This window comes from Podarcis melisellensis, assembly GCF_964234715.1.
Source record: "Podarcis melisellensis genome assembly, chromosome: 8".
In the NCBI taxonomy this organism is placed as follows: domain Eukaryota; kingdom Metazoa; phylum Chordata; class Lepidosauria; order Squamata; family Lacertidae; genus Podarcis; species Podarcis melisellensis.
Genome location: NC_138540.1, coordinates 18,924,071 through 18,950,803, shown reverse-complemented (window position 1 = coordinate 18,950,803; position 26,733 = coordinate 18,924,071). Strand labels below are relative to the sequence as shown.

General features: G+C 49.7%; 1 protein-coding gene across 19 annotated transcripts in view; it reads right to left on the bottom strand.

Moving 5' to 3' along the window:
* Positions 1-906: 906 nt before the first annotated feature.
* The window catches only part of RERE (arginine-glutamic acid dipeptide repeats), a 350,074-nt gene continuing 324,247 nt past the window's right edge, over positions 907-26,733 (bottom strand). For 6 of the 19 annotated variants that reach the window (XM_081923414.1, XM_081923415.1, XM_081923427.1 and 3 more), the window contains 11 exons: positions 25,711-25,803; positions 24,458-24,657; positions 21,740-21,904; positions 20,571-20,690; positions 18,088-19,457; positions 16,902-17,124; positions 15,221-15,944; positions 7,986-8,030; positions 7,655-7,801; positions 6,757-6,937; positions 907-5,002 (listed from right to left, as the gene is read on the bottom strand). In XM_081923414.1, coding sequence (XP_081779540.1) covers positions 4,969-5,002; positions 6,757-6,937; positions 7,655-7,801; positions 7,986-8,030; positions 15,221-15,944; positions 16,902-17,124; positions 18,088-19,457; positions 20,571-20,690; positions 21,740-21,904; positions 24,458-24,657; positions 25,711-25,803 — 3,302 coding nt within the window. In that variant the 3' untranslated portion in view covers positions 907-4,968. The remainder of the gene's footprint in view (positions 5,003-6,756; positions 6,938-7,654; positions 7,802-7,985; positions 8,031-15,220; positions 15,945-16,901; positions 17,125-18,087; positions 19,458-20,570; positions 20,691-21,739; positions 21,905-24,457; positions 24,658-25,710; positions 25,804-26,733) is intronic. The other 13 variants (XM_081923430.1, XM_081923416.1, XM_081923431.1 and 10 more) reach the window with 10 other exon arrangements.

Here is a 26,733-nt window from a genome sequence, read left to right as displayed (position 1 = left end):
TTAAAAGAAACCAAAGAAGAGCAAAAGCAATGGCATGAAGGGTTTTAGGGCTCTGGTGCTTAACTAAGGCTGTCATATTTCAAAAAGTAAAACTCCTGACACTCGCAATGAGCTTTTTCAAGGAAACCACCAAAATGGTTGAGCTTTTGGGGGGAAACCTCCCCCCCCAAAAAAACCAGCATGTTTTTACATGAGTAGAATGTGTGCTTTTATTTAAAATGCATATCTGGGTTATTTGTGGGGCATAGGAATTCGTTCATCCCCCCCCCCCAATATAGTCTGGCCCACCACATGGTCTGAGGGACAGTGGACCGGCCCATGGCAGAAAAAGGTTGCTGACCCCTGGTCTAAACAGAAGTTTCCCCCTTTCTCTCTCCCTCTCTGTCTCACACAATCACACGCACAGCAGAGGGAATGCCTAATCTATCATGACACCTGCTACAAGATTCACAGGCATCATCCAAAACCCAAAGAGAGCTTGGGACAGCCATTAACTCTCAGACTAACCTACCTTGAAGGGTGGCTGTGAAGGAAAACACAGGATTAACTCCATGCACACCCAACCATCTTGACACCTTAAAGGCAGGACAGGACACAAATGTGTTACTTGAGAAAATATGTAACTGAATAGCCTGTCCCAACCATGGCATATGGCAATAGTCCACCTTACAGGGCCAAATGTCCAAAGGGACTGTGCTGCCTGAAATAGGACCCACCTCGTTTTGTTACCTTGTTGTAGGATGGTCTTTGTGCAGTTAAGAGGAAACAGATGAGAAGATGCTTAGGATGAAGCCAAGCCACTCTGGTTGTTGCTTCCGACGAGGTTCATGGTTAGTGAACCCACCCCAACCTCATGCCCCATTAAAACATGCATGCCACACTTTTCAAACAAAATCAAAACTGCCATAGTGTAGCTTGGTTTTTATTTATGTCCACAAATATTTCAAAAAAATTACAAAATACTCAAATGGAGAGAACACAGAAGTCACGATTTCTGGGTTTTCTACTCTGTTTTACACTGTGTTATCCCATGGTAAACCTACTCATATATACACTAAGCCTCAAGATATATATATATAAATGTAGCTGTCAGAATGTATATTCTGCGTTTAAACGGTGCAGTGAAACTAGCTCAAACCAGGACGACACAGAACAAGAGACGGTTTGATTTTGAAAAAATAAAGTAAAATCACACACGCACGCACACACAAAAAGCAAAATAAAATAAAATGGATTTTTGAAGTTCAAAGCAAAAAATAAAATCTTGCTTTAAAAAAGTTTTTTTTTCTGAAAAGGTAACTGTAAAAAGTTGGGAGATTCTAACAGAGCATGGTGGTCTTGGGAGAGTCAGGGCAAATAACACTGTAGCTAATCATTTAGATCTGAGTACAAAGAACCTCTGGGCTCCCCCACCACTGTGGAATGATTCATACTGTTACGTAAGCATAAAAAAGAAACCCAAAAGGTTAAGAGCTTATGAGGAAGCACAATGAATTGCATGTAAACTGCGGAGGGAAAGGCGTAATTAACTGGTACCTTTTGTCTGTCTTTCCTAGACTGGCGAGTTGCAGGTGTTTGGACTACAACTCCCATCAGCTGTGTGGCTGATGGGAGTTGTAGTCCAAAACACCAGGAGAGCACCATGTCAGAGGAGGATGGTCTGCAACATCCATGCCAAGTGTCTCCTGAAGGTACTGAAATTTCAGTTCTGCCAGGGGACCACGGAGAAGGGATTATGGCCACCCTCACCAATACGGCTGGTTCTGTTTTCAGTGGGAATCGATGACAGTTAAAAACTAGATTAAGCTTGCTGCAAGGAGGTGTCTTCAAAAAGACACAGGCAAGACAGAGGAGGACTGATAATAAGCAGCTGGGGATGTCCTGCCTGTTAAGACAGATCATTATGCAAAGTTTATTCCATTCCAGATGACAGTGTTAAAACATGAGATGCCAGCTAGGCTTTTAAGCAATGACTCTGTCTTGTTAGCCTGCATCTTGCTGGACATTTAGCACCATGAATTTAGAGTTTCCGGATGCTCAGTTCAGTGCTTCAGCTCTCGGTGGTTCAGAAACTGACCTGAGAAGAGGTGACCATGACCCCGTGTGGCTTGTGTGACCAAAATATGGTCCGCAGTTAGGCTAACTTCAGAACCACCTGGAGGGGCTGTAAGGCAGGTGGATGGCTTAATAACCACCAGCTCTTTGCCACTGCACAGAGACAAGAGGCGTGGACTGCCAGTAAGGAAACAAATGGGAAAGAAGGATGGTTTGGGAAGGAGGAGCAGGAGTCAGGGAACAGGGAGAAAGCTCCGCTCTCTGGACCAAGGTAAGAGGAACCCAAATTTCTGTTGGGCTGGATTAAAATTCCACCTGCCGTATGTGCTGTTTAAGAGACCGCTGAACGATTAGCTACGGGGTTATCTGATCAGGCCCAATGGACTCCTACCACCACAAATAACAGTCTTCACAGCAAATGAAGCAGCCTTCCAAAAGGAACAAGAACCAGGAAATGTTATAATGAATGCAACTAACAGGAAAATGTGTTATCACACAGCCCTGCAGATTCCTGCACTAATCCAACTCATATTTTTTTAAGAAAAAGTGTAACTAAACTAGCAGTTCGAAGGCAATTAAAAAATAGGATTCATACAGTTGTCATGTGCTTGCGACATTGACAGCTTCTGACAGAAGATGGTCAACCCCACTCTAAGCCTTCAGAGTTTCCCTGCCTTGTGCATTGGAGAGTGTGATTTTTTTTACAAAACAAGGATATCTCCTAAGCTACTGCAAACAGCAGGCAGGAAAAAGGCTGCCCGAGGCACATTTATTGAATCTTATTCTCACTCCACCATATCCCAAAAGAGCATTCAAGATGAGGATTTTTTTTGGGGGGGGGGGAGAAATTTACTCTGCTGCCATTAACTGGGGGTGAGGGGGGGAAGAGTGAGATCGCCCTGGTCAATTGTGCCCTTGAGGTAAGACCAGGTGCAAATCCCCTTCTGTGCCCAGCAAAGCACACACACAAAAACAACACAAACCTGCTAATATTGGACCGATTAAAAACAGGAGCGCAGAGGCGGCTTCCAGCTTTTAAGAGTGAAATTTAAGCTTTGCGTTCAGGGGGGCAATTTCGAAAAAACGCACAGCTCTGAAGCAGCCCCTCTGCCTGTCCCTTTTCTTTCAAAATGTGTAACTTGTCAGGGATGGGAGGTTTCGATTCGGCACTATTCAAATAAATTTTATAACATATATAGAGATATTACTTGAAGGGAAATGGTTTGCATGTAAACTTCCATGCTATCTAAAGGACAGTCTGCCCCATATCTCATGACTGGTGTGGGGCTTTGATGCTGGAAGGGTTCCCAGGCACACAGTGGGTATGCATAGTGCACATCCTGAGATGGAGAATAAAGGAGAATTTCCTCCTTGAATTGAACGCCTTGTGGGGCTTGTGGCCAAAGAAACATCACTGCATTATTGTTGGCTTAATTGGTAGACTGTGTGTGTGTGTGTGTGTGTGTGTGTCTGCATTTATGGGACACAGTTTCAGTTTAATCCTATGTTTGTAGAGGAAAGGGGAGACATGGAGTAGCCTAACATTTCAAGAGCCCATTTCTTGAAAACTGCTACCTTTCCAACTTCTGCTTCAAAAAAACTCTTGCGCTGGTGGAAAACGTGACTGCTTTTCGACAGAACCAGTGCAGGAATATGCGGTCTTGTTCACCGGCTGAGGAACTGAGTTATGTCAAAAACAAACCTACGAGAATGAAAAGCGATTTAGGATGTTCGTGGAACAAATGAATTAAATTAAAAAGAACAGCGCACACGCACACACACACACAAAAAGAAAAAGAGTTGTGTGTTCTTGTTGTTTTTTTAGAAAAAAAACATATTATCCCTGCAACTCCCTTTAATGCTCATGTTGCTACCAAACCGTCAAGTCAAGCTCTCGACCATTTTGAAATTACTGACCCCTCCCCCCATGTCATCTTCCCTTTAATTAAAGGGATAATTATATATATTCCTCTTATATTAAAAAATCAACTCTGTATTCTTGTCAACATCAGGTAAGAAGTAACGGTTTTGTGATGTTACTGAAGAGAGAGAACAAGAGGAAGAGAGAGGAGGAGATGGAAGGAGGGAGAGAGAGAGAGAGAGAGAGAGAGAGAGAGAGAGAGAAAGAAAGATAGATAGATAGATACCAGGAGTTTGTGGAGATTATTATAATTTTTTTAAACCCTAACCCAAAAAAATTATTTACAGACTTAAAAAGCCATGCTGCAAAGCTCTCTTTAAAATTATGAAGTTTTCCTACAATGTATTAAAATAAAAGTAGATTTTTTTTCTTTTAAAATTCTTGTTATAGCACTTGGATTTTCAGAGGGTGTTATGCCACCTACTTGCCATTCTTGTTTTTTGTTTTGTTTTTGTTTTTAAAGTGTATATATATATATTTATATATTTATATATAAATTGAGTGTATTTCTTTGTATGCACAGTGGCTTGCATTAAGTTGTGAACCTGATTCTAGCACCTACTCAAAATGAAAAAAATGAAAAAACGAACCCAACCCACCCCCTCAAACAACCCCCCCAAGAATGCCCAAGGAATTTCTTTGAATACTTCCATCCAGTTCTGAGGGGGTTGTTTCTCTCTCAATAGGCTTCTTAACAGGTTTTACCATGCAAGGAGACTCCTGAAACTGGTCTTGGAAACTGGTCTTCTCTACAAATGAATTCTATAATATATGTGCTGATTTTAAAAGTCTCTATAGGTTGGGCTTCCTTGTTTGTTTTTTCTCCTTTTTTCATTTTAAATAGAGAAAGGTATCTTGAAAAGATAAAATTCTCTTGTTTTTCGCAGCGTGTGTGTGTGTGTGTGTGTGTGTGTGTGTGTGTGGATAAACACATTCCATTTCTTCCCAAGGACTGGGATCTTCTGCAGCCAGAATTACAAATAAATAATTTATTACAACTGCTTGTCACTTTCTTTCTTCAGTCGGCTAGAAGAGAAAAAGAAAAAGAAAAAGAATTCAGTTGCTTTTTTGGGTTGGGAACTTTTTCCTCCAGCCTCTGCAGTCTCTCCCCTCTCTCACAATGCAGAAGAGCTCTCTGCCAAGAACAGACAAATGTGGTAGTGAAGTAGACCTCTGTGTACCCCCCCCCCCCTCTCTCTCTCTCTCTCACACACACCCTGCCCCATAATAAGAAAAGAGGGTGTAACAGGCCTTGGGGAAATCCCTCTTCCTACCAAAGACTGAGCAGGGAGGAGTTATGCACCCATCCACATGTTTTCCCAGGGACTCTGGGATTTTCAACTAGGACTTCATATTTGAAGTGAACATCCAGCCCTGTGAGTTACGTATGTGTCTTTGCTTTCATGTGCTCGAAAATAGCAGTATGTGACATGAGGCTCTGTGGCCAGCAGGCAGGAATGGAGCCTTTGGACTGGCTGGGCCTGCAATAAAAAAACACACCAGGAGCCTGGCCTTCTGCAATGGCCAGTTCCCCAAGCAATACCTTCATGCTCCACTTCTAGGACCCAGGCCTTCAAAAGGCTGAAGAAACCAACCTTCCAAATCTGATCAGTAATGGCCCTGACAACCTCTTTCTGTGGTTTCTCATCCTGGAGCTGCCACCACTGAGCACCTGTTGAGGCCCCCACCCTTAATAGAGCCCCCACCCAGGCAACCCTTGGAGCCTCCTGGTCCTGTGGCTGCTGTCTGTTCAAATGCCTTCTGAGAGCATCCAAGCAGGGACCAGAGTGAGGAGATGAAGCACCTCTCTCTGCTTGCCATGTACGTTCTAGGCAGCTGTACAAACAGAGTACAGCACAGCAAGGAGAGGAGGAGATGGGACCACCCAGGGAGGGGGGTCCTCCAGTGGGCATCTTGCCTGAGGACCCTCCAAAACCTGGAGTTGGTCGTGGTATTTTATAACAACAGTGGGTATAAGAGCAGGAAGACCCTCTCCTCCCTCAGAAAAACAAACCCAACTCTGAGGGCATGTGAGACACTTCAAGTTTGACACCTCTGGTGTAACTAATCTGTAAAGTGATAGGAGCCTAAAGCAAGAGAGCAGTTGTGCAAATGTGGCCAGTCTGGGTCTCCACCTTATGCTGCTGCCAGAACACGCCTCTCCTGGTTCATTCATTCAGTCATCACTCATTCATTCATTCATTCATTCATTCATTCAGAACATGCCTCTCTTGGTTGGTTGGTTGGTTGGTTGGTTGGTTGGTTGGCTGGTTGGTTCGTTCATTCATTCATTCATTCATTCATTCATTCATTCATTCATTCACTCATGACAGGCAGCCCTCTAGATGTTGCTTGACTCCAGCTCCCTTCAGCCCCAGCCAGCATCGCCATTAGTCAGGGATGATGGGAGTTGTAGTCCAGCAACGTCTGGGAGGGCTACATGTCCCCTGTGCCTAATTTATGGTATGCTGCTTTTCAGGTGTACCTCACAAAGCAGTTCACCAAAGACAGATGCACAATTAAGCATCAATTAAGAAGGAAATGTGATATAAGGGGACTACCACTGCGAGGTGGGTGGTGGCAGCTCGCCAGACCACTCCTTTCTCCTCCCCTCCTCCCTCAGGGCAAGGTGGTTGCCCACTTGGGCGGTATACAAATTCAATAAAGAATATTAGTAACAAATAAATAGAGTAGGAATTGGCCAAGGGGCAGCATGCACGCTAAGGAGAGCTTGCCCCAGAGAACTTCTTCCTCCGCTGACAGCATGGGCCCAGCCTTACCTGTAATAGTCTTCTTGGCTGGGGAGGTGGCCCCCGTGCATGTGGGGGTGCCCATGCAGCCACTGCTGCTCCATGGCTAGTCTCTGAAGCTCTGCTGACTGAGCATGCATGGCCTGTAGCTGGTGGGCTGCTGACATGGGAGGAGGGATGCCGCCAGGGAGGTCACGTGGGTAGGGGGTACCTGGGAAGAGAGAAGAAGAGAAAAGGTTGTCGCACACAAGTTTGGACTGGCCAAGGCATGCCTGGTAACTGCAAGCTGGGATAACAGTGACTGAGCAGATGGGTTGCACCCAATGCTAGTCCTACTCTATGCTGAAATCACTGGAAATGACTTGTGTGGGTCCACCCTGAGTAGGATTTACTTGGATGCGACTCAACTGTGGAACGCCGTCCACATAGGAAAGGGCCTGATCCCTGGTACGAAGAGTCTTTGAATGAGACTCCCCCAGATCACAGCCTTAATTTCATAAGTAAGTCAGTCCAGAGACAGCTGGGATACCAGGATAAACACGTTAAATCACTGTTACCCAATAAAAACCTAAACTAGGTGCATTTGTCTATTAAAGACAATTGGCAATAATATCCACACGATGTACAGAAGCAGGATACCTCTGGACACCAGGTGCTGAACAGCATCCCTGCAAGGGGGGGGGGGGCAAATGCTCTGGTTGGAGGAATCTGATTGGCTGCCGTCAAAACCAGATAGCCCTTAGGTCTTGTATATTTCATCTGCATCGATCTTTCCCAACTTGCCACCCTCCAGATCTTGCTGTCAGACTCCAAGCCCCAACAGCCCCAAGCAGCATGGCTAGGGATGATGGGGGTCATAGTCCAATAACTTCTGGAGGGCATAGGTTGGGCAACACTGGCTTCCCAAGGGCTGCTACTGCACACTTACCAAAGACCGGGTGCCGGAGCATTTCGTGTTCGTGGGGCGGTTGCCCTAGCAACGGGTTTGGGATAGTGCCGGGAGGATAAGGGAAGCGCGCCAAATGGGGCCCGGCTGCCAAGGGGTCCACGAGGGGATGGACAGGTCCTGCCGAGCCTGCAAAAGGGAAAGGTTGGGGGCGGTAGGAAAGAGGGGGAGGAAAAGCAACGACAACTTACCACCAGGCTCAGAAACCCTCATTTTGTTCAGGGGTCAAAAGCAACATTAATACTTGCGCAAATAGCTGAGCATAACCGGTAATTATCAGAAGCCTAGTCCCCCCTCCAACTGTGGAGCCTACTTCTCTGTCTGGAGTGTTCGCAGTGACATCGGGTGGCCAAACAGTCTTTGAGAGTTAAAACAAAAGGGGAGAAAAGGGGAGGGGGGGAACAGGAATGAGCTTTCTTATTAAGAAGGAAAAAGGGAACTGCGTACAAGAACAACAGAAAATCAATTCACCATTCATTTACTATTCCTTTTTTACACACGTCCCATAAATGCCCTGGAGGTGGCATCTGAGGCTCCGCACACAAGACACAAAGCGTATCATAAAATTAATCATCAAAACATTTTAAAAATAAGCCCCAATAATGCCACAGAATGGCAGAGATTCTTTTTCCTTTTTTCCTTAGCTCTCCTAAGAAGGGAAGTTTTTCCTAAAAGGAGGGCAGTGAAACAGCGGGATGGGTTCCTCAAGGTGAATGCCTCTGCTGAGAAGGCTCTAGACCTCATTGCCGCCAGAAGACATTCAGATAATAGTGACACTGTCAACAATGTAAGGGAAACATGTGCAATATAAGCCTCTTAGAAGTGTCGCCTTTCCTGCTGAGGGTGGTTGATCTGCACATCTGTCTGCTAACCTCCCCCCTCCCCCTAGGAGTTTCATCTCACCCCAGAAAAAACCAAGTTCAAGGTCCCAGAACAGAAAGAGACACCGTCATAGGGTTGCTATTTGAGGAAGGAGAAAACAAACAACCACAGGGGGCTGTTTGCACATTCGCTGACAGATGCAGCACAAGCTGTTCATGTACTACCTAGCACAGAGCTTCACATCTGGAGACTCCTCTATTTTTAAACAACCAGCTCCTAGCTCTTGTGGCTGCTGGGAAAAGCTTGAAAGTGCAAGGGCAGAGCCTGGTGAAATCTAATGCATGATTTCAGAGTTGCAGAGTCCCAAGCCTGCTTTCTGTCTCAGAGAGAGACAAAAGACAGACAGACAGAATCATGTTGGGGAGTGAGATATTGTTTGTCTAATGATTGATCAATGGTGAGAAAAATGCCCTATTTGCTAGCTCAGGGAAATTATCTTCCTAGTCATTACTGCTTCACATGCTCAGAGGCTGGGCAGAACATCTGAAAACAGGTTCTGGGGCCAGGCCCCGGGCAAAGCGGAAATCGAACTCAGCTCCTGTGAAATCTCTGAAGCCCCTTCAGAACTTTACTTATAAGAAGGAGAAACCTTAAAATAAAACTGTGGACAACAGCAAATCTTCTGCTCTGCTTGCAAGATGGAAGATCTTCATGTGGGGGAGGGGAGAGAGAAGGGGGCTAATTGGACAGGTGCTTCGTCAAGGTTCCCAGAAAACGGAGAAGAGAATCTGGTCAGGTCGTTTTGACCCCGATTCTCATCCAAGGGAGCATATGAGCCCCTGGCTGCTTTAATTAGGACGTCTGCAACCTGAGTCGCTGCATGTCAGAGCAGCCTGTCTCAGCAGATTTCCTTTCGTCCTGCAGTTGCATATATACATATTCTCATACAAGACCTTCCTGGTGAGCCTTGCGTTTTGTTAAGATTCCTGATCCCAGTCACCTAATTCTAAGGGATTCCTGTCCTAGGTCACTGCCTCCAGGGCCCCTCTATCACATGTCGAGAGAGGTCATGTTCCAACCCATCATGAATCAATCCAATTAACGACACTCAGAAGATCCGCTGCAAACGGCATGCGTGATGTGCTACACGCAAGGCTTACAATACTAACCCACCAGGCAAGAGAAACACAGGAGCACTCGGATCCTGAATTACAGCCTGAGGTTTGTATCGCACCTCGGCCTGTGAGTTAGCAGAGAGTCCACAGAGCTAGTGGGACCCCTCAGGGAGGGGCTATCAGCAAAGACAGCTTCAGGGACACAATCTGAACCTATTTCTAAAGAGTGAACAGTTTTAATCCCCACAGAATTTGACATCGGGGGGAGAGAAAGAGAGGAGAAAAGTGTCATCTTGAGTCAGACTCATTGGGCCTGCACTGACTTGCAGTAGCTCTTCAACTGTATGGAAAAATTTTGCACACAGGAGAGTGTGAGGTCTGTGCCTCCTTGACTTCCTTGCTCAAGACACCTGGAGGCGTTTGGTTAAAATGGCTCTCCAGTGAGCACCACAAAACACCCCAAAATCTGGACTGAACATGTAGGTCACTGGAAGGTGGTGGCTGATGAACCTGTCTTGGGAATGACTCTGGACTCTGGCTCTGTTCTGAACACAATCACCCTCCGTCTCAACAACAGCATGGAGATGCTTGGTGCAATTAGCACAAGCACAACTCAGGAAATGCAAGAGTGTCTTATACAGAGTCAGCCCATTAAATTCAGTACTGTCTACACTGACCGGCAGTGGCTCTCTGGGGCTTCAGGCAGGGAGTTTTTCTCAGCTGTTTCTGGAGATCCTCATCATCTGCTTATTTGATTGGGGGAGCACCAGAGCGCTCAGTCACAGAGCATCTGCCCTGCATGCAGAAGGTTCCAAGTTCAACCCTTGGCATGTCCAGGTAGGGAAAACCATGGAGAACCAGGGCTGCTGGTTGGAGCAGACAATGCAGAGCTAGATGGACACATGGCCTGACTTGGTATAAGGCAGCTTCCTATGTTCCTACATCCCTTTCCCCAGATGATGCTGGGGACTGAACTTGGAAACTTCTGCGTGCAAAGCATGTACTCTGGGCCCTCCATTAAGGCAGGGATAGCCAACATGGTACCCTCCAGATGTTTGCTGGACTCCCAACTCCCATCATCCCAGCTAGCATGGAAAATGATCAGAGGTGATGCGAATTGTAATTCGGCAACATCTGAAGGGCGGCACCACATGGGCTATCCCTGCTTTCAGACATAGGAAAGGAAGACACTGTTCAACCAGCTTAGTAGTCCAACCAGCTTAGTACTACCTACACTGATTGGCAGCAGTTCTCCAGGGTTTCAGATAGGGAGCCTTTCCCAGCCTTACCTGGAGAAGCGGGGGATTGAACTTGGGACTTTTCGTATGAACAGCAGTTGTTCTACCACTAAGCTATGGCTAGCCCCGTCCAGCATAGAGGGGCGTATGCAGCTTGCAAAACACTGAGCAGGGCACAAGGCCTTCCTTTTTGTATACTATGCTATCCCCGCATGCCCTTGGATCTGTCATGTATGATCTAGCTGAGATCCCTGCATTGCAGGGGGTTGGACTAGCGGACCCCCAAGGTCCCTTCCAACTCTACAACTCTATGATTCTACAGTTTCTTTTGAAACCAGCTTTATCACTGAGTTTCCCTGAAACACAGAGCGAGCTTTCTTCCTGAGAAAGCTCTCTTGTAATAACGCCTCGCCTTAACCCAGAAAGCAGGGGCAGACTCTCTCCATCTATTTTTAAATGCAAGATTCACTTTGTTCTGTCTGCTTGCACAAAAAGTACATCTGCAGTCTGATACATTTATGGAGATCAGTACATTCTGTACTGCGGGTGGGGAGGCTTTTGTTACTGACCTTGGCTGCGAGAATGCACACACGCTCCCTCCCCTCCCAGTGTCTCATTTAACTCCACTGTTATCATCCCCAGGGGGGAAAACAATTCCAAATCACCCACCTCAGTATGCAAAAAAAGAAAAGAAAATTGGGGGGGGGGGACACCAATGAGACCAGCAAGCTCCATGTTGTCTACACCAATGGCTCTCCAGGGTTTTAGGCTGGGGTCTTTCCCGCCTGGAGATGCCACTGGGGAGTGAACCTGGATCCTTCTGCATGCAAAGCAGCTACTCTATCCTGAGCCTGGCCACTGGTCCATCTGACTCAGCACTGTCTGCACCAGGGATCTTACACCTTTTCAGATCCCAGGACCCACTTTTAACCCAAACACACATTTGAGGACCCATTTCTGAAACCCTTTACCATACATTTGCATGGTAATAGCGCTCATGTTGGATCAGGCCGTGACCCGCGAGTGGGTCCTGACCCACCAGCTGAAGATCAGTGGTCTACACTGACTGGCAGCAGATCCCCAGGCTTTTTGGCAGGGATCTTGCCTACCTGGAGATGCCAGCGAGGGACTGAGCCTGGGAACTTCTGAACACAAAGCAAATGTTCTGCCACAGAGCTACAGCCTTCCCCTTAAGATGTAGGAAGCTGCTGTACCCGGAGTCAGGACACTGGTCTCTCTAGCTCAGCACTGTCCAGGATTGGCAGTGGCTAGCCAGGGTTTCATATGAGTGTTTTTCTTCCTTGGAGATCCCAAGGGAAGACACTGAGGATTCAAAGCAAGTGCTCCACTACAGAGCTACAGCCCTTCCTCAATATTTAGGGGGGGGGATGGAAGGTGTTGGTGCTGGGAGTAGCATTGGGCAATATATCAATACATCACCCAGGACTGGTATTGGGCCGGGGGGGGGGGGAAGAGACATACCACTGGTGAAACCGCCATCGCACTCTGCCCGGCAGAGGGGGAAATAAACTGCATCAGTGAGTTGCCGATACAGCTTCTTCATTCCTCCGCTTCTTTAAACTGCTTGACCGAGGAGAGCGCTGCTGCCCTCTCTTCAGCAAAGTACTTTTACGGAGACAGAGGTGGGATGGGAGCTCCGTTAGGTGCTCCCCCCTCCCCAGCTAAGAGAGCCCTAACCCCGCTCCTGCTTGCACTTGGGTAGGAGTGGGATTGGGGCTGCAGCCTTGCTTGGCTGCCTTCGTCTGGGAGGGGGTGCTGCGCCTTTCCTCCCAGAAAGACACGAGTCCCCCCTCTGGGTGGAAGGCAGCCAGGCAGTGTGGGGGCTCTTTGATGCTGCTAGCGGGCAGCACACCCAGACAGGTGAAGGCTAAGCAGTCAAATGCACGGAGCCTGACAGGCTTAGTGTGCTTGGCTACTGCCGCCTGGTCTGTTTTCAGGGAGTGGGGGGGCAAATGAGCAAGGTAGCTTGCCTGCCCCCATGCCAGCGGAGGTGGCCAAGAAGTCCCAAGATCCTTGCTGCTCGAGCACGAGTGGCAGGGACTCCGGGGCTGGCTCTGCGGGGGGCAGGCAGCCCCCAGCCCCCAGCTGAGCCTGGTCAAGGAGTCCTGAGTCCCCTGCTGGTTTCGCATGGGGGACTCTGGGCTGCCTCTGCTGGGGACAGGAGACTTTCGGGCCCCCAGCTGAGCAGCAGGCTGGGGCCAGCTGTATTTGCCACAGCCCGCGAGGTGCTTACGTAAAAGCGCCTCAGCTCCCATAGTGAGAGCTGTGGCAGTTTCACCCGGCACCTCGCTGCCTGGGGCCAATGCAGCTTTTTTTACAACATTGTGGTTTATCGCTAAACCGCAACGTTTGGCTGGCAATACGCTGTAGTGTTGAAAATCCAACATCGTGCAACCCTAGTTGGGAGGAAGAAGGTTAAAAGTGCCCTTTAAGCAAGTACAGGGATCTAGCAATGGAAAGGCAAGCAGTGAAGCCAGCTCCTTGCCTGTGCTTATGTGTGCGTGCACGCACACATGTGTACACACACACACACACAACTCTGTGTGCATGCTCTGGAGACTCCCCATCTCTCTCTCAACAGTTTATATTGGCTACAATTTTCTCTAGGGGAGACAAACCATGGGAAATATATTAAACATGCCTCCAAAGCAGGGAAGATCACCTTCTAAAAAGAGCAAATTTTGCTCGTGGTCAGCACTCTATGAAAATACATGCAACTCTCCCCTCCCCAGTCTTCTGCCCCCACCCAGAGTGTCCAGGAAACAGAACCCCAGATACTGTAAACAGACAGACACAGCCTCAGTTCTTTAATGGGAGAGGAGGGAGGGGAGTGGTGTTTTTAGTTCTACCCCAAAGGGGAAAGCAAACTGCTACACTTGGAGGTTATGTTACGGGGGGGGGGGATCACCCTCCTCCTGTGATGCTGGGTGTCTTGGGCAACGTGGATCCTGCTGGAGGGATGCATCATCGGCTCTGTGTTCAGGATCCTTGAAATATTAAAGTCTTGTCTCCCTTCCTGTCATCACTGGTGGGCCTGTGGGTTTTCTCCAGCTAAGTCCTCTTCAGAGTAGAGCCACTGAAACTGATGGACATGACCAAGTTAGGCTTACTTACGTTAGCCGTGTCCATCAATTTCAGTGGCCGATGAGAACTTAGTTGGGATACGACCCACTCATTTGTTTCAAGCTGTTCTGAATATTTTTTTTAATTGCTGCAACCATCCCTGGGAACTTATGGGTATGGGTGGGGGGCAAGAAACTGAAATGATGATGCTGGACGTTCTGCTAGGACAACACACTTTTCAAGAACAATCAATCCATCACAGAGCTTCCTACCCAGTCTGGAGCCTGTTCCTACAATGCACATGCACCAGTTTTAACCACTACCCACTGCAGCACTAAAGACTGGTGTGTATCACCAGGTGTCACACAGAAGAGGCACCTTCCTTGAAATGGGTCAGGGTGCCAACAGAGGTGCAAAAAGTAATCTAAACTGGAGGGCAAGAATACCCCACTTTGCACGATTCTTTGTCCTCCCTGAATGCCAGCCCTCTTCCAAAACATTCTACTAGAATGGAGAGCCTACTGAGCTCAAGGACGGATTATAGCAGTAAAAGGAGTAGAGAGTGACAGAGGACAGTGAACTCGGGAGACCTCACTGCAGTCAGAGGGGGGTAGGGATTCCACAGACCCCAGCTTAAGACACATGTTAAGGACAAGTGGGCTTGTATTTGAGATCCTGAATGCCTCTCTGCTCTGCTGCAAGGCTCCCTTGCATAACTTCTTCTAAGCTGGAAGCTCAGCAACGTGGCTCCTGCTAAGTGACCAGACAGGAGGAGGAGCTGCACTGAGTCCATGACCCTGCTGGCCTCGCTATTGCCCAGAGTGGTTGTATCAAAGGCATTTCACATCAGAAATGTGCTTCGCAGTTTCTTTTAGGTTTGCCCTTAAAACGTTCCACCGTGTACATTTTTTCTTGTTTGGGTGATGAGGATCAAAGCTAAGTAAATAAAGGGACTTCCCTCCACAGGTTGGTGGTGGTTCAAATTCAATATGGTCCTCTTTGCATCACACTAGCGCTGAGTGCATCACTTCAAAATGCTCCTGTAAAAATGCTAGCGGTTTTTTTTACTCCGCGTAAAAAACAACAAAAGACTTCCTGCAACTTGAAAACTAACACATGAGGGACAGAAATTCCAGTTTAGCTCTCCTAGGTACACTACTTTTTTCCATTTGCTGGGAAAAACACTCCCCCAAAGAAACAGGCGGCCCCTCCCCACCCAGCTCAAAAAGAAATGGACGGCATCAGGGGCTGCACACACAGCATGGAGCAAACCGCTGCTACAGACTCACCTTGATGCAGCGGGTCCTGTTGATGGAGGTGTAGATGCGAGTGTATATGCGAATGTTGGTGATGATGCGGGGTGACGTTGAACATCTGCAGCCGGGCCAAGGGGTCGTTGGTGAGTGATGCCATCCGCTCCGCATGTATCCTCTCGGCGGCCAGTCTATCCGGGTAGCTCATTTCAGGCCGCAGCTGGGGGCCTGCCAGAGCAAGTCTCTCCCGCTCCAGGGGGTTCAAGCCCGGGTGGAAGGATGCAAACGGGTGCGGGCCCGCCGTGGGGGGGATAGTGAGGGCGCCATGACGGGCAAAGTGCTCCATGGGGTTGGTGGCGGGGTGAAGCGCATCGAGTTCCGGCGGCTTCACCTCGAAGCCCGGCTTCATCCGCTCCCGCAGCTCCCTCTCCCGAAGCTCCCTCTCCCGGAGCTCTCTCTCCCGAAGCTCCCTCTCCCGGATGGTGGGGTCCACATTGTAGAGGCCGGGCATGTGGTAGGCCAGCAGAGGGTCAGTGGGGTTGAGGGGCACAAAGAAGGGGTGGTTGCGGTTGGTGGGGGACATGACGTGAGGCCGCGCGTACTCGCTGAGGGTCCGTAGCGCTGGCGTGTCGGGTCCAATGTACGGGGGGACGGCGGCAATGGTGGTGGGAGGAGGTTCGAACGACGGTCTCATGTGCGTTGGGCCACTCAGCTGGGATTCTCCAAGACGTCCTTCGTGCGACGAGCTGGATGATTTCTGCTGTACCAAAGAGGGGAGAAGAGTTTAGTGGGGGAACTGAAAACAGGCTCAAGATCTTTCCGTAGCTCTCACACTATCCTTCCTTCACAGGGTTGCTCTCTCCCCTGCAGCAAGGAAAAAGGTCTCTGTGCCACAGCACTGGCAGCCTAGGTTTACCCACCTGGAGCATTTATGGAAGGAAGGTGAGGATTTTCAGAGGCACTCAGAAAAGAAGTTTTGATCATTTGCAAGTGTTGGGGAGGCTGCAACCCTCCAGGTGTAATTGGATGACAAATCCTGACATTCTTGACTGTGAGTTGTCATTCTGCACTGTCTGAATAGTCCTCAGCTTGCCCCCCACCCCCGACCCCTGAAACAAAATTTCTCCAGCTGCTGCAGTTCCAGGAATTTTATAGCCAAAGCTCCTCTTTGACTGTGGAATTAAGAGCACAAGAAGAGTGGCTGCTGGATAGGGCCAAAGGACAATCTAGCCCAGCATCCTCTTCTGACAACTGGCCACCCCAATAACCTAATGGGAAGCCCCCAAAGCAGAACTTGAGTGCAGCAGCAGAAGCAGCACTCTTCCCAACTGGGATTCCTAGTATATGGAATTCAGAGGTGTATACTTCCTCTGACAATGAAGGTAGGGGTGAGCACCCAAGCTTCCATTGGGTCCCCAACCAAGTCCACACAATGCTAATTCAGGGCACCTGCCCTCTGCCAGCCTCTTTTTGCATGCCAAATAACCGTCTGAATCATGCGATCTGAAGTGGAGGTGAAGGGGCAAAGAGGAAATCCTTAATTCAGAGCAAGGGAGGAGGAAGGACCTGCCCCCTCTCAAGGCCACAGGGGAGCAGCGAAAACCCTCACATGCCAGGCCCGTGGAAATGCAACCGGACATCATGCAACCACAGCCTCCGTTGGGCTCGAGACCCGCCTGGATCACCCCCTCACGGCTTGACAGACAGACAAACCTACCGCCGCTCTTTCAGCTTCTCTCTCACGCTCACGCTCTCTCTCCCTCTCCTTTTCCTTCTCTTTCTCCCGCTCCCTCTCTTCTCTTGCCTTCTGCTCCGCCTCCCTCTTGGCCTTCTCAATGGCCTCCTCGCGCTTCTTGGCCAGCTTGGAACCTGCCAGCGGCGTGAAGTACAGGTCTGTCCTCGCGCAGGAGTTGTAGCCGCGGTCCAGGTGCTTGTAAAACCTGGCAGCAAAGAAACCGGGTGGGGTGGGGTGGGGTGCAGGGAACAGGGGACACAAAGCAACCATAAGCATTTTGAGAAGCAGGAGGCAGAATGAGATCCACCCCCCACCCCAACAGCCAGGAAGAAGTTTCCGTGTGCAACATATGGGGGGGGGGGAAGACTCTGGTAAAACTGGTAAATCAAAAGATGTTGGGAAAATAAATGATTACAAAACCATGCAGGAGAAGAATACTAACCAACCCAGTGAATCAAAGTAAGTTTTTTACATACATGCATACTGTACACACACACACACACACACACACACACACACAAATGATTAATCCAAGAAGACAAATCAATATCGCAATATGCTTTGTGTTGTGCAATCTTTCAAGAGAACATTCTTTTTAATGCTCTTGAGTGTTTTCCTTATGTAGAAGTAAAACAGGATCTAAAGAGGTGTTCTACAGCCTCAAAATGCTGTACATCCCTGGCTCATATCTCACAAATTTTCCGTGCACCTTTTTATAGTTTCCATGTTGTAGCAACCTGGGGAGCTTTTAGAAGACCCTTATTGCTAGGATGGGGAGGAGAGAAGAGACTCTGTGTGATGACGCTGCCATTTTAGCAATTTTCCTGTGATCCTGGCCCTCAGAGAGCCCCTTTAGGGCAGGGGTAGCCAATGTGGTGCCCTGCAGCTCCAATTCCTATCAGCCCAAGAATGGACAACTGTTAGGAATGCTGGAAGCTGCGAGGCCAATGGCACCTGCAGGGCAGCATTATTGGGTGCACCAGTTTTAAGGGGATCCCATGCTCTCCTAAGAAGGCAGCCTGATCCACAGCTGTGGATGTTCAAATCACCAAACCATCATCCAAAGTGCTGGTAGTGAGGGAGTTATGGATGGGCAGAGGTTGGAAAAAGCCCCGTGAACTTTTATACAGGTGGCAGTTTCCCCAAAGCTGCCCACGCCCTCCCTTACCTAGCTGACTCGCTGGCGTGGCTTGGCGTGTCCACCACTGTCGGCGCTGGTGATGGGCTCCGGGGCGGGGGAGGTGGGCTTTCCGGCTCCTCCGCCTCATCCGGCGCCTCTTCCTTGATCTGGATGGGTGGCATCGTGCAGGGCGTCACCACGGGGACGTTCCCAGCGCAGGCTGCCGACGTGGAGCCCGTTGCCTGAGGAGGGGCGCTGGGCACGGAAGGCGGCGTGGAGGTCGATGGGCAGGAGGGAGGCGTGATGGGTGGGGGCCCCCCGGGGACAAACGGGTGCTGGGGGAATGGGGGCTGGGGAGGTACCTGGTGGAGGCTGGAGGAGGAGTGGCTGGCGGAGGGAGGGAGGCCCTGGCTTTGCGTCAGGACAGGGGGCTGCGCCGGGGAAGGCTGCAGCGGCTGGCTCTGGGGCATCAGCTGCAAGGGAGGAGGGTGGGCGGAGGGCGGGTGGTGCGTGGAGAGGGAGCTGAGCGGCTTCAAGGCTGGCGGTGGCGGGAGGTTGGAGTTCATGGAGAACGGCGAGGGCCCCGCGAGATGCTTGTGGGACGGCGGCATGGGGAGCTGAGGGATGGGGGTGGTGGGAGGCGGCTTGATGTGGGGCATGGTCAGAGGGGCCGGGAGGAGGGGCTGCTCTCGTGGCGGCGGGGGCTGCTGCTGCAGCGGAGACGGCGCCTGCAAGGGGGGCTGCACCGACGGGACCTGGAGTGCTGCGTGGGGGTGGGGCACAGCCTGGGGCTGCAGGGAGACCTGAGACTGAGACGAGGACGAAGGCAGCGGGGGAGGCTGCGGCGCGAGGGGGAACGGTTGGGCAGGGACCGGGTGAGGCAGGAGCGGCTGCGCCTGGAGGTTGTGAGGGAGGGGCTGGATCTGGCTGTGGAGCGGAGGCTGGGGGTGGGGCTGGGGGACGGCGGGAGGCTGGGGCTGGCTGGAGGGCACAGTCAGGGGCTGCAGCGGCGGGTGAGGAGACGGCAGCCTCTGGGGGTGCAGCGAAGGGGCCTGCTGGATGTGAGAGTGGGGAGGCACCGGGGCCTGAGGCTGGCTGCTACCTGACTGGGAGACGGATGGGGAGATGTGGGGAGGCACCGAAGAGGGGAGGCCAGAGGTGGCTGGCAGTGGCAGCTGCGCTGAGACAGGGATGGAAGCGGGTGTGGGCTGGGCCAGGCCATTGGACGCCTGCAAGACTTGCTGCTGGGCGGACGAATCCGAGTCGCTCTCATTGTCCTGGGGGCTGGGGATGCTGGGCGAGGTGCTCCGGTTGTCCTGGTCGATGTCCTTCGGGTCGCTGCTGCCCTCGTCATTCACGCTGCGGCTGTCAGAGCTCTCCCCCTCACCTTCAGACGGGGAGTTGGGCCGGCTGATCTCCTGTGGACAAAAAGCATGGAGCAAACGTTTAAAAAGGTGTTTAAAAGGGTGTGGCTTATGGACACTGAGTGGCTTCCCAAATGCCGTTTGTGTGGGAAGGGCTGTAGCAGAGTCACAGAACCAGAGTGTAGACAACACTCAGCTTTATGGGCCAGTCGTCTGCCTTAGTATAATGGTATTTCCTATATAACAGCCAGGTTTGGGAGTAGACAACAGGGGGCATTCAGGCCAAGCGCAAGGCACTTGTTCCTACTGTAGAAATTCTAAATCTTACTTGGTATATGGTGTGATCTCACTGGGTAGTTTTCCTGTGCGGCAAGCCCCACTGAAAAGGAAGGAGCTGCACAGCAGCATGTGCTCCCCAGGGTGGCCCCCACACAAGAACTTCTGAGTGCCCTGTGGATCATATTTGCCTGCTTCCCACTCTGCCACCCTTAATCGCAGCAATCATTGAACTGGAGGGGACCATGAGGGGCATCTAATCCAACCCCTGGCCATGCAGGAAACCTTTGCCCAAAATGGTGCTCCAAAGAATGGCCCAATGTTGAGACCCTTGGGCCCCAATATTATTTTTTTATCCTTTCAAGTAAATAAGGGCCCTGCTGGAGCAAAAGGCCAATCTAGTCCTAAGGGCCCTGCTGGAGCAAAAGGCCAATCTAGTCCACCAGCTGCCAACAAGGATGCCTCTGGGAAGCCCACAAGTGGGACATTAAGACAACAGTCCTTATCCTGCCACTGCTCCCTAGCAGAGAGGGATTGCTGGCTGGACACAATGATGGTTTAAAAATCTACCTTACCAAAGGCCTTGCCCCAAAGGTCTATGTCAGGCTTCCTTCACCTTGGCCCTACAGATGTTTTTTGGCCTACAACTCCCATGATCCCTAGCTAGCAGGACCAGTGGTCAGGGATGACGGGAATTGTAGTCTCAAAACATCTGGAGGGCCAGGTCTATGTCATCCAGAGCTGGCTAGGCCCACAAAAACAGAGGCACATGCATGTCAGGGTCTCTCAAACACATCTTTTGCCATGTGATGGCTGGGGGCTGATGGGAGTTGCAGTCCAAGACATCTGGAGGGAGGCAGATTGGCACAGGCTGCTCTAACTGAGACCTACCTGTGTTTTGGTTTTCTTGGCGTTGATTCGGTCGGGCTCCTCGGTGTCAGATGCTGCCTTTTCTCTCTGTCTCTTGGAACTCTTGAGAGGAGACGATGCCTCCTCTTTTATCTTCTGCTGCTGACGGGAAAGGAGTGGCGTTATTAGGGGAAAGCGACAGGAGAACAAATGGGAGTTCTTGTAGCCTGCCTGCAAAGAGCTTCATACGGATGACAACGGAACAGGTTATGTTTCTCGCACAGCAGGATGAGGGAAATTAACGGTGTAGGAGTCAACCGCCCACGCTGTTGCTTTTCAAAGCAGATCTGTGTGAATTCCGGGGCTCTTGGAAGCCTGTTTGGGGATTCCACAAGGAGACCAAATGCAGCCTCAGGGACTGCCCTAGGGTGTGCCCATGAGGACCATGTGATTTGAGGAAGGGTCTTAAACACACAAGGGTGGCGCTGTGGGTTAAACCACAGAGCCTAGGACTTGCCGATCGGAAGGTCGGCAGTTTGAATCCCTGCGACGGAGTGAGCTCCCGTTGTTCGGTCCCTGCTCCTGCCAACCTAGCAGTTCGAAAGCACATCAAAGTGCAAGTAGAAAAATAGGTACTGCTCCGGCGGGAAGGTAAATGGCGTTTCCGTGCGCTGCTCTGGTTTGCCAGAAGCGGCTTAGTCATGCTGGCCACATGACCCAGAAGCTGTACACCGGCTCCCTCGGCCAATAAAGCAAGATGAGTGCCGAAACCTCAGAGTTGGTCAAGACTGGACCTCATGGTCAGGGGTCCCTTTACCTTTACCTTAAACACACACAGGAGTGACCAGCCACATTTAGGAATTCTGTATCAGAACAGCAGGGGTTCCTCAGCAGAATGGGGGGAAAGCTTTCCTTAAAAACTTTTTATAAAAAGCAAACCACTGTAGGGGAAGTTAGCAAGTGTGTGGGGACCTTTAGCCTTCCAGTTACTGCTGAGCTGCAGTTCTCATGCTTGGGCTGACAGGAGTTGAAGTTCATCAACATCTGGAGAAGCCCCTGGTTCTCCACACCTGGGATACAGCATTAGACGCTGCGGGGAAAGTTTCAGCTTGGATGATGCCACCCACTTGCCAAGTCTTGGCCTGAACTCTTCTCTGGTGAGTTACCAGGAAATGGGTCGGAGAGCATCCATGGGAAGAGCCAAAACTCACCTTGGTGGACTTCTTCACCGAATCCGCTTTGCTGTCATTGCTTGAAGTGCTGGCAGCGCTGGGGGAGTTGCGGCCGCTGGACCGGATGTCTTCGTTGATGGGGGAGGCTCTACCATCAGGGCTGGTTGGCTGCTTTTTGCGACCGCTGCGTAGTGTCGACATCTGCTGGTTTAAAGAGAAGGACAGGAAGCGTGACAAAGGCTGCCTTTGGGTATCCCTACAGAACTTAAGCCTCCCCCCTCAATGGAATTTCTTCATGGATGCCATCTTTGGTCAATCACCCTTCCTTTTAGTGTCACTGGCTGGTTTTCACACCAAGGAACCCTCAGAGATGGGTCCAAGCTAAGTTAGTCACCAACAGCTAAAGTGACATGGATTTCTCTGGGGCCAAAGCACGGCAAGCTGGGTCTGGATCCAATTCTCAGAACACAAAGTCAACTCCTTTGTGCTCCCCCAGACCCCATCCCAGCTCTGGGCCCTGCAGATGCTTTGGATTACGACTTTCATCACCCCAGCTAGCTGGGGATGGGACTCATCTAGAGGGCCTCTGCTGGCAAAGGCTCCCTTATTATCCTAAGTATCACCGGCAGGAAAACAGGACACTGCTCTACAGCCACCCTCAATTCTTCTCTTTCAATTTCAGCTATGGAGGGCTGAAAGCACAAGGCCACTGGTGTTCCCCCCTCAGAGTGAGGCAAAACGCAAGAGGGACACCGCATTGTTTTTGATGGTCCAGGCCGCAAGAGAAGAGAGGAAGCACAATGATCAAGCTAATCATGTACACCTAGTATGTTTACTCATGGGGTAGCCACTGGCATGTTATGTATTTATCAGCTAATTAAGTTGATCTGTTCTGACTCTCCTTTTCTTCCCTGAGAGCAGCAAACTCTGCACAGAGTAAAACCTTTCGCACTGAATTATTGCAGCCTGATGGAAACTGGGCAGCTCCACAAAAACCTGGACCAGTAACACAAGGCCTCCTTGCTCTGTATTTCTTGTGATATTTGGATGCAGCCAGAGGATGGGCACCCGCCTTGCTTCTCAGATTTTAATAGCTTGCCCATGTTTTTCCAGCCTTTCTCTGAGCTGTGACCCATTCATTCCATCGTGCATGTTGAAGATTTATTTTCCTGCCTATGGATGATATGCTTTGGCCGCTGTTTTACTGAGTGTGCTTTACAAGTTTATTGTATGGATTTTAATGTAATGCAGTATCTCCCACACCCCATGATTTTATGTTGAACTTTGTGCTCTTAAAAAAATATCTCACTTGAAGTCTCCTAATGCGGCAAGTGACTAATTAATTGGAATCATTATCTTATGAAAAAAGAATTCATGTAATCTAAGTTTTAAAAATACACCGAAATAATAATAGTAGTAGTAGTAGTAATAATAATAATAATAATATGAATGAATATTCATTCATTCGTTCATTCATTCATTCAATAATAATAATATCACAGCCTTTAAAAGTATTGTAAAAATAAAAATTATTATTATTATTCCATCTTATATAAATAATTGGTATAATAAAGGTTTTTAAAAATACAGAGACACAATACAAGAGAGCTGGTCTCAGAGGGTGGGGAGAAGGGCTTGGGGGCAGCCCATGGTTTTCCTGAAACAACTGTGAATGGCTTCTGCAGATTTCTGCTGTGGCGGGAAGATTATGCAGCAACAATTAGCAGTGTTTCATCTGCTCCCTTCCTAATTTAGCATCTGTCTGGATAACGAGAGATCATTAAAAGGAAGAAAAAAGAAAGAAGATGAAGCCAAATCAAGGAGCCGACAGTGGAACCTGACAAGGTGTTTGGCAGGTATCTTGATGTGACAAAAAAGGGGGTTGCTTAGACGTAAGCAAAGAGGAAGCTCAGCGGCCAACAACCCCAACCAGTCAGTGATAATGAGAAGCTGCACCTAAAACATTCTTCCACCTTCCTCTGCCTCTGATGGTGTTGGGAAGGGGAGCCTGCCTGTTTTGATTGGAGGGGCAAGTTGGTTGATATACAGATCCTCCAAGCCCACAAACACACCAAGCAGTAAAATTTGGCAGCTTCTCTGAAACTGAAACTACACAAAGAGGAATCCTGGCAGCTCAGTGGTTAGAGCCCCTGCTCCACATTCTGGACATCCCAGGTTGATTCTTCAGCATCTCCTAGGGAGGACTGAGAGACTCCAAACTGAAACCCTGAACAACCAGTGCCAGGCATTTCTGAGCTAGACGCACCAATGGGCCTGACTCAGTATAACGGAGCTTCCTGTGTTCCTAGGCCTTAAGGAAAGGGTCACAGTTTAGTGGTGGATCATCAGCTTTGTGTTCAAAAGGTCCAGCTTCAGCACCTCTTCTGGAGAGTTGCTGCCCACAAGAACGTTGTGCTAGATAGAACAATGGCCTGACTAGGTAAAGGCAGGTTTATGTGTATGATTCATCTCTCTACATCCCTTTCCCCTTAGGTGGGCAGGCTGCCTCAACAAATCACTGACGGCCAGCACTGGGAAGACAGCCTCTTGGCGAGACACAGCCTCTTTACTGTGCTCCATTAAGACCTACCTCTAAGATTAGCCGTCAGAGAGAACAAGAGAGAGAGAGAAGGTGTATCACAGGGTGTGTGTAGAGAATATCTGGTACTTTGATTCAGGACTTAACAGTGCTCAGGCCCAGAAGCTGTTACTTTGCCTTTGGTAGTGGGGTTGCAGGGCAGGTCTCAGGCAGCTTACCGAGCCTCGACTCCGCCTTGTCCTCATGCTATGCTTCCCGCTGAGCCCATCATCTTCCTCTTTGACAGGCTTAAACATAAAGGGTGGCGGGTCCACTGGCTTCTCGATGGGGGGAAGCTCCCCGTACTTCTTGAAGTGGATGCGGCAGTCAGTGCACAGCAAGATGTTCTCCCGCCCGCCGTGGTGCCAGTCCTTGGAGGCTGTTGTTGGGGAGGGGACAGAGAGTGTTAGTATTATGAGACATTAGGTGCAAAGAAGGTAACTAACGCACACCGTATTTTTCGCTCTATAAGACGCACCAGACCATAAGATGCACCTAGTTTTTGGAGGAGGAAAACAAGGGGGGGGAAATTCTGAATCTCAGAAGCCAGAACAGCAAGAGAGATTGCCGCGCAGTGAAAGCAGCAATCCCTCTTGCTGTTCTGACTTCTGGGATAGCTGTGCAGCCTGCATTCACTCCATAAGGCGCACACACATTTCCCCTTACGTTTTAGGAGGGAAAAAGTGAGTCTTATAGAGCAAAAAATACGGTACTTATATGCTGCTTCAAACTGCGCTACAGGGATTTTACTTCTGGCTTGACTTATACAGGTGATGAAAGAATGAGGAAGAATCTTCACAAAGCAGGTGGCAGTTTCCCCTTCCTAGTTCACTTGCAGACAGTTTCCTAGTCTTTCACAAAGGCAAAACCTCCCTGGGTTGTGGGGGGTGGGGTAGACAATCCGAAAGGGGAGGTTGTAGCCCTCCTTTCTAATCCTGGCGGCTCAAGGTACAGCTTCTTAGACAAGCTCACCTAAGGATGACAAGGGCTTCTGCTACACTTGCAACAATGGTACAAAGGGCCTAAGAAAACATCCCTGACTCCGATAAGCCCTTGAGTTAAGGTGGGCACTCTGGCAGAGAGAAGAGAACAATATATCAATGGTCGGAAACCTCAGGCCCAGGGCCCAAATGCGGCCCTCCAGACCTCTCTATTTGGCCCTCAGGACTTTCCCCGCAGGCATTCCTCAACAGCCCTATGCCACACCCTCTTTGAGCGATTCTGCCTGGGTCCTCAGAATTCTCATGCCTCTCGCCTGCCTGCACGGAGAGATGTGCACGTAGGAATCTCTGGCTTCTACTGTGCAATGATAAAGAGCCACCTTTGTCGCTCATCCCCGCTTTGCCTCTGGCTCACCCACCACCGGAATGTGGCCCTCAGGCTGGAAAAAGAGTCCCCGCCCCCAGCCCCGTGCCCATGCAAAGGTGCGTACTGGTGGTGAAGCAGTGGCGGCAGGCGTAGCCTTTCAACTCTTGCTCGCTGTCCTCGCTGTCAAAGTCATCTTCACTGGCTGAACTCAGATCCACTAAGTGCACAGAAAGGAGGGAGGGAAGAGAGAAGAGAAGGGTAGAGCAAATAACTTAAGAGTCAGGAAGTTCCCCCTCCTTTGGCGTTGCTCCTCCTGTGGCATCTTGTTGCAGCAGCAGCAGAACCATCCATTAAAAAGAAAAAAGAAAAAACTGGAAGGAAAGAGACGTGAGGGCAGCTTCACGAATAACAGATTTGTTGTGGTAGCGCTTTTAATAGGCTGGAGCCTGCTTCATGTGTACAGCGTTAGCCCAAGTTGGCAGACAGATATTTAAGGGAGGGCAGAGATGAGCAGTGAACTTTTCTGGCCCAACCTAATGCAGGGATGGTTGAACCGGCCGCCCTCCCAGATGTTTTTGGATTCCAACTCCCATCGGCCCCAGCCAGCATGGCTCATGGCCAAGGAGGATAACCATTTTAGGCTGCAAAACAGACCGTGTGTCTATTCAAGACTGTAAGATCCCGTTGAGGCAGGGAGTGTCCTTACCCGCACCCTGCACAGATGGAACCAGATAAATAAGCAGAAGTTGAATGAAGCAATGGTGCTTGGCTCCCAACTCCCATCCTCCCCAGCCAGCAGGATCAGTGGTCAGAGAATAGGGGAGCTGTAATCTAGGGACAACTGGAGGGCCACAGGTTCCTCATCCCTGCTCATACATTTTATCCCTAAACCACAGTTGGAGAACCTGTGTTTCCCCCACAATAGGCTGTTGGAATATCTCTTCTGCAGTTATAAGGAATAGGTATTTTTACGTGGCAGCACCTACACTTTGGAACTCCCTGCCTATTGACAGCAGACAGGCACCTTCGCTACACTCTCCTCGGCGCCTCCTAAATGCATTTTTGTTAGATGAGGCTACCCAGCTATGTAGAATATCGATGAATGTTTTAATCTGCCACCAATTTTAATCTTTTGAATGTTTCAAAT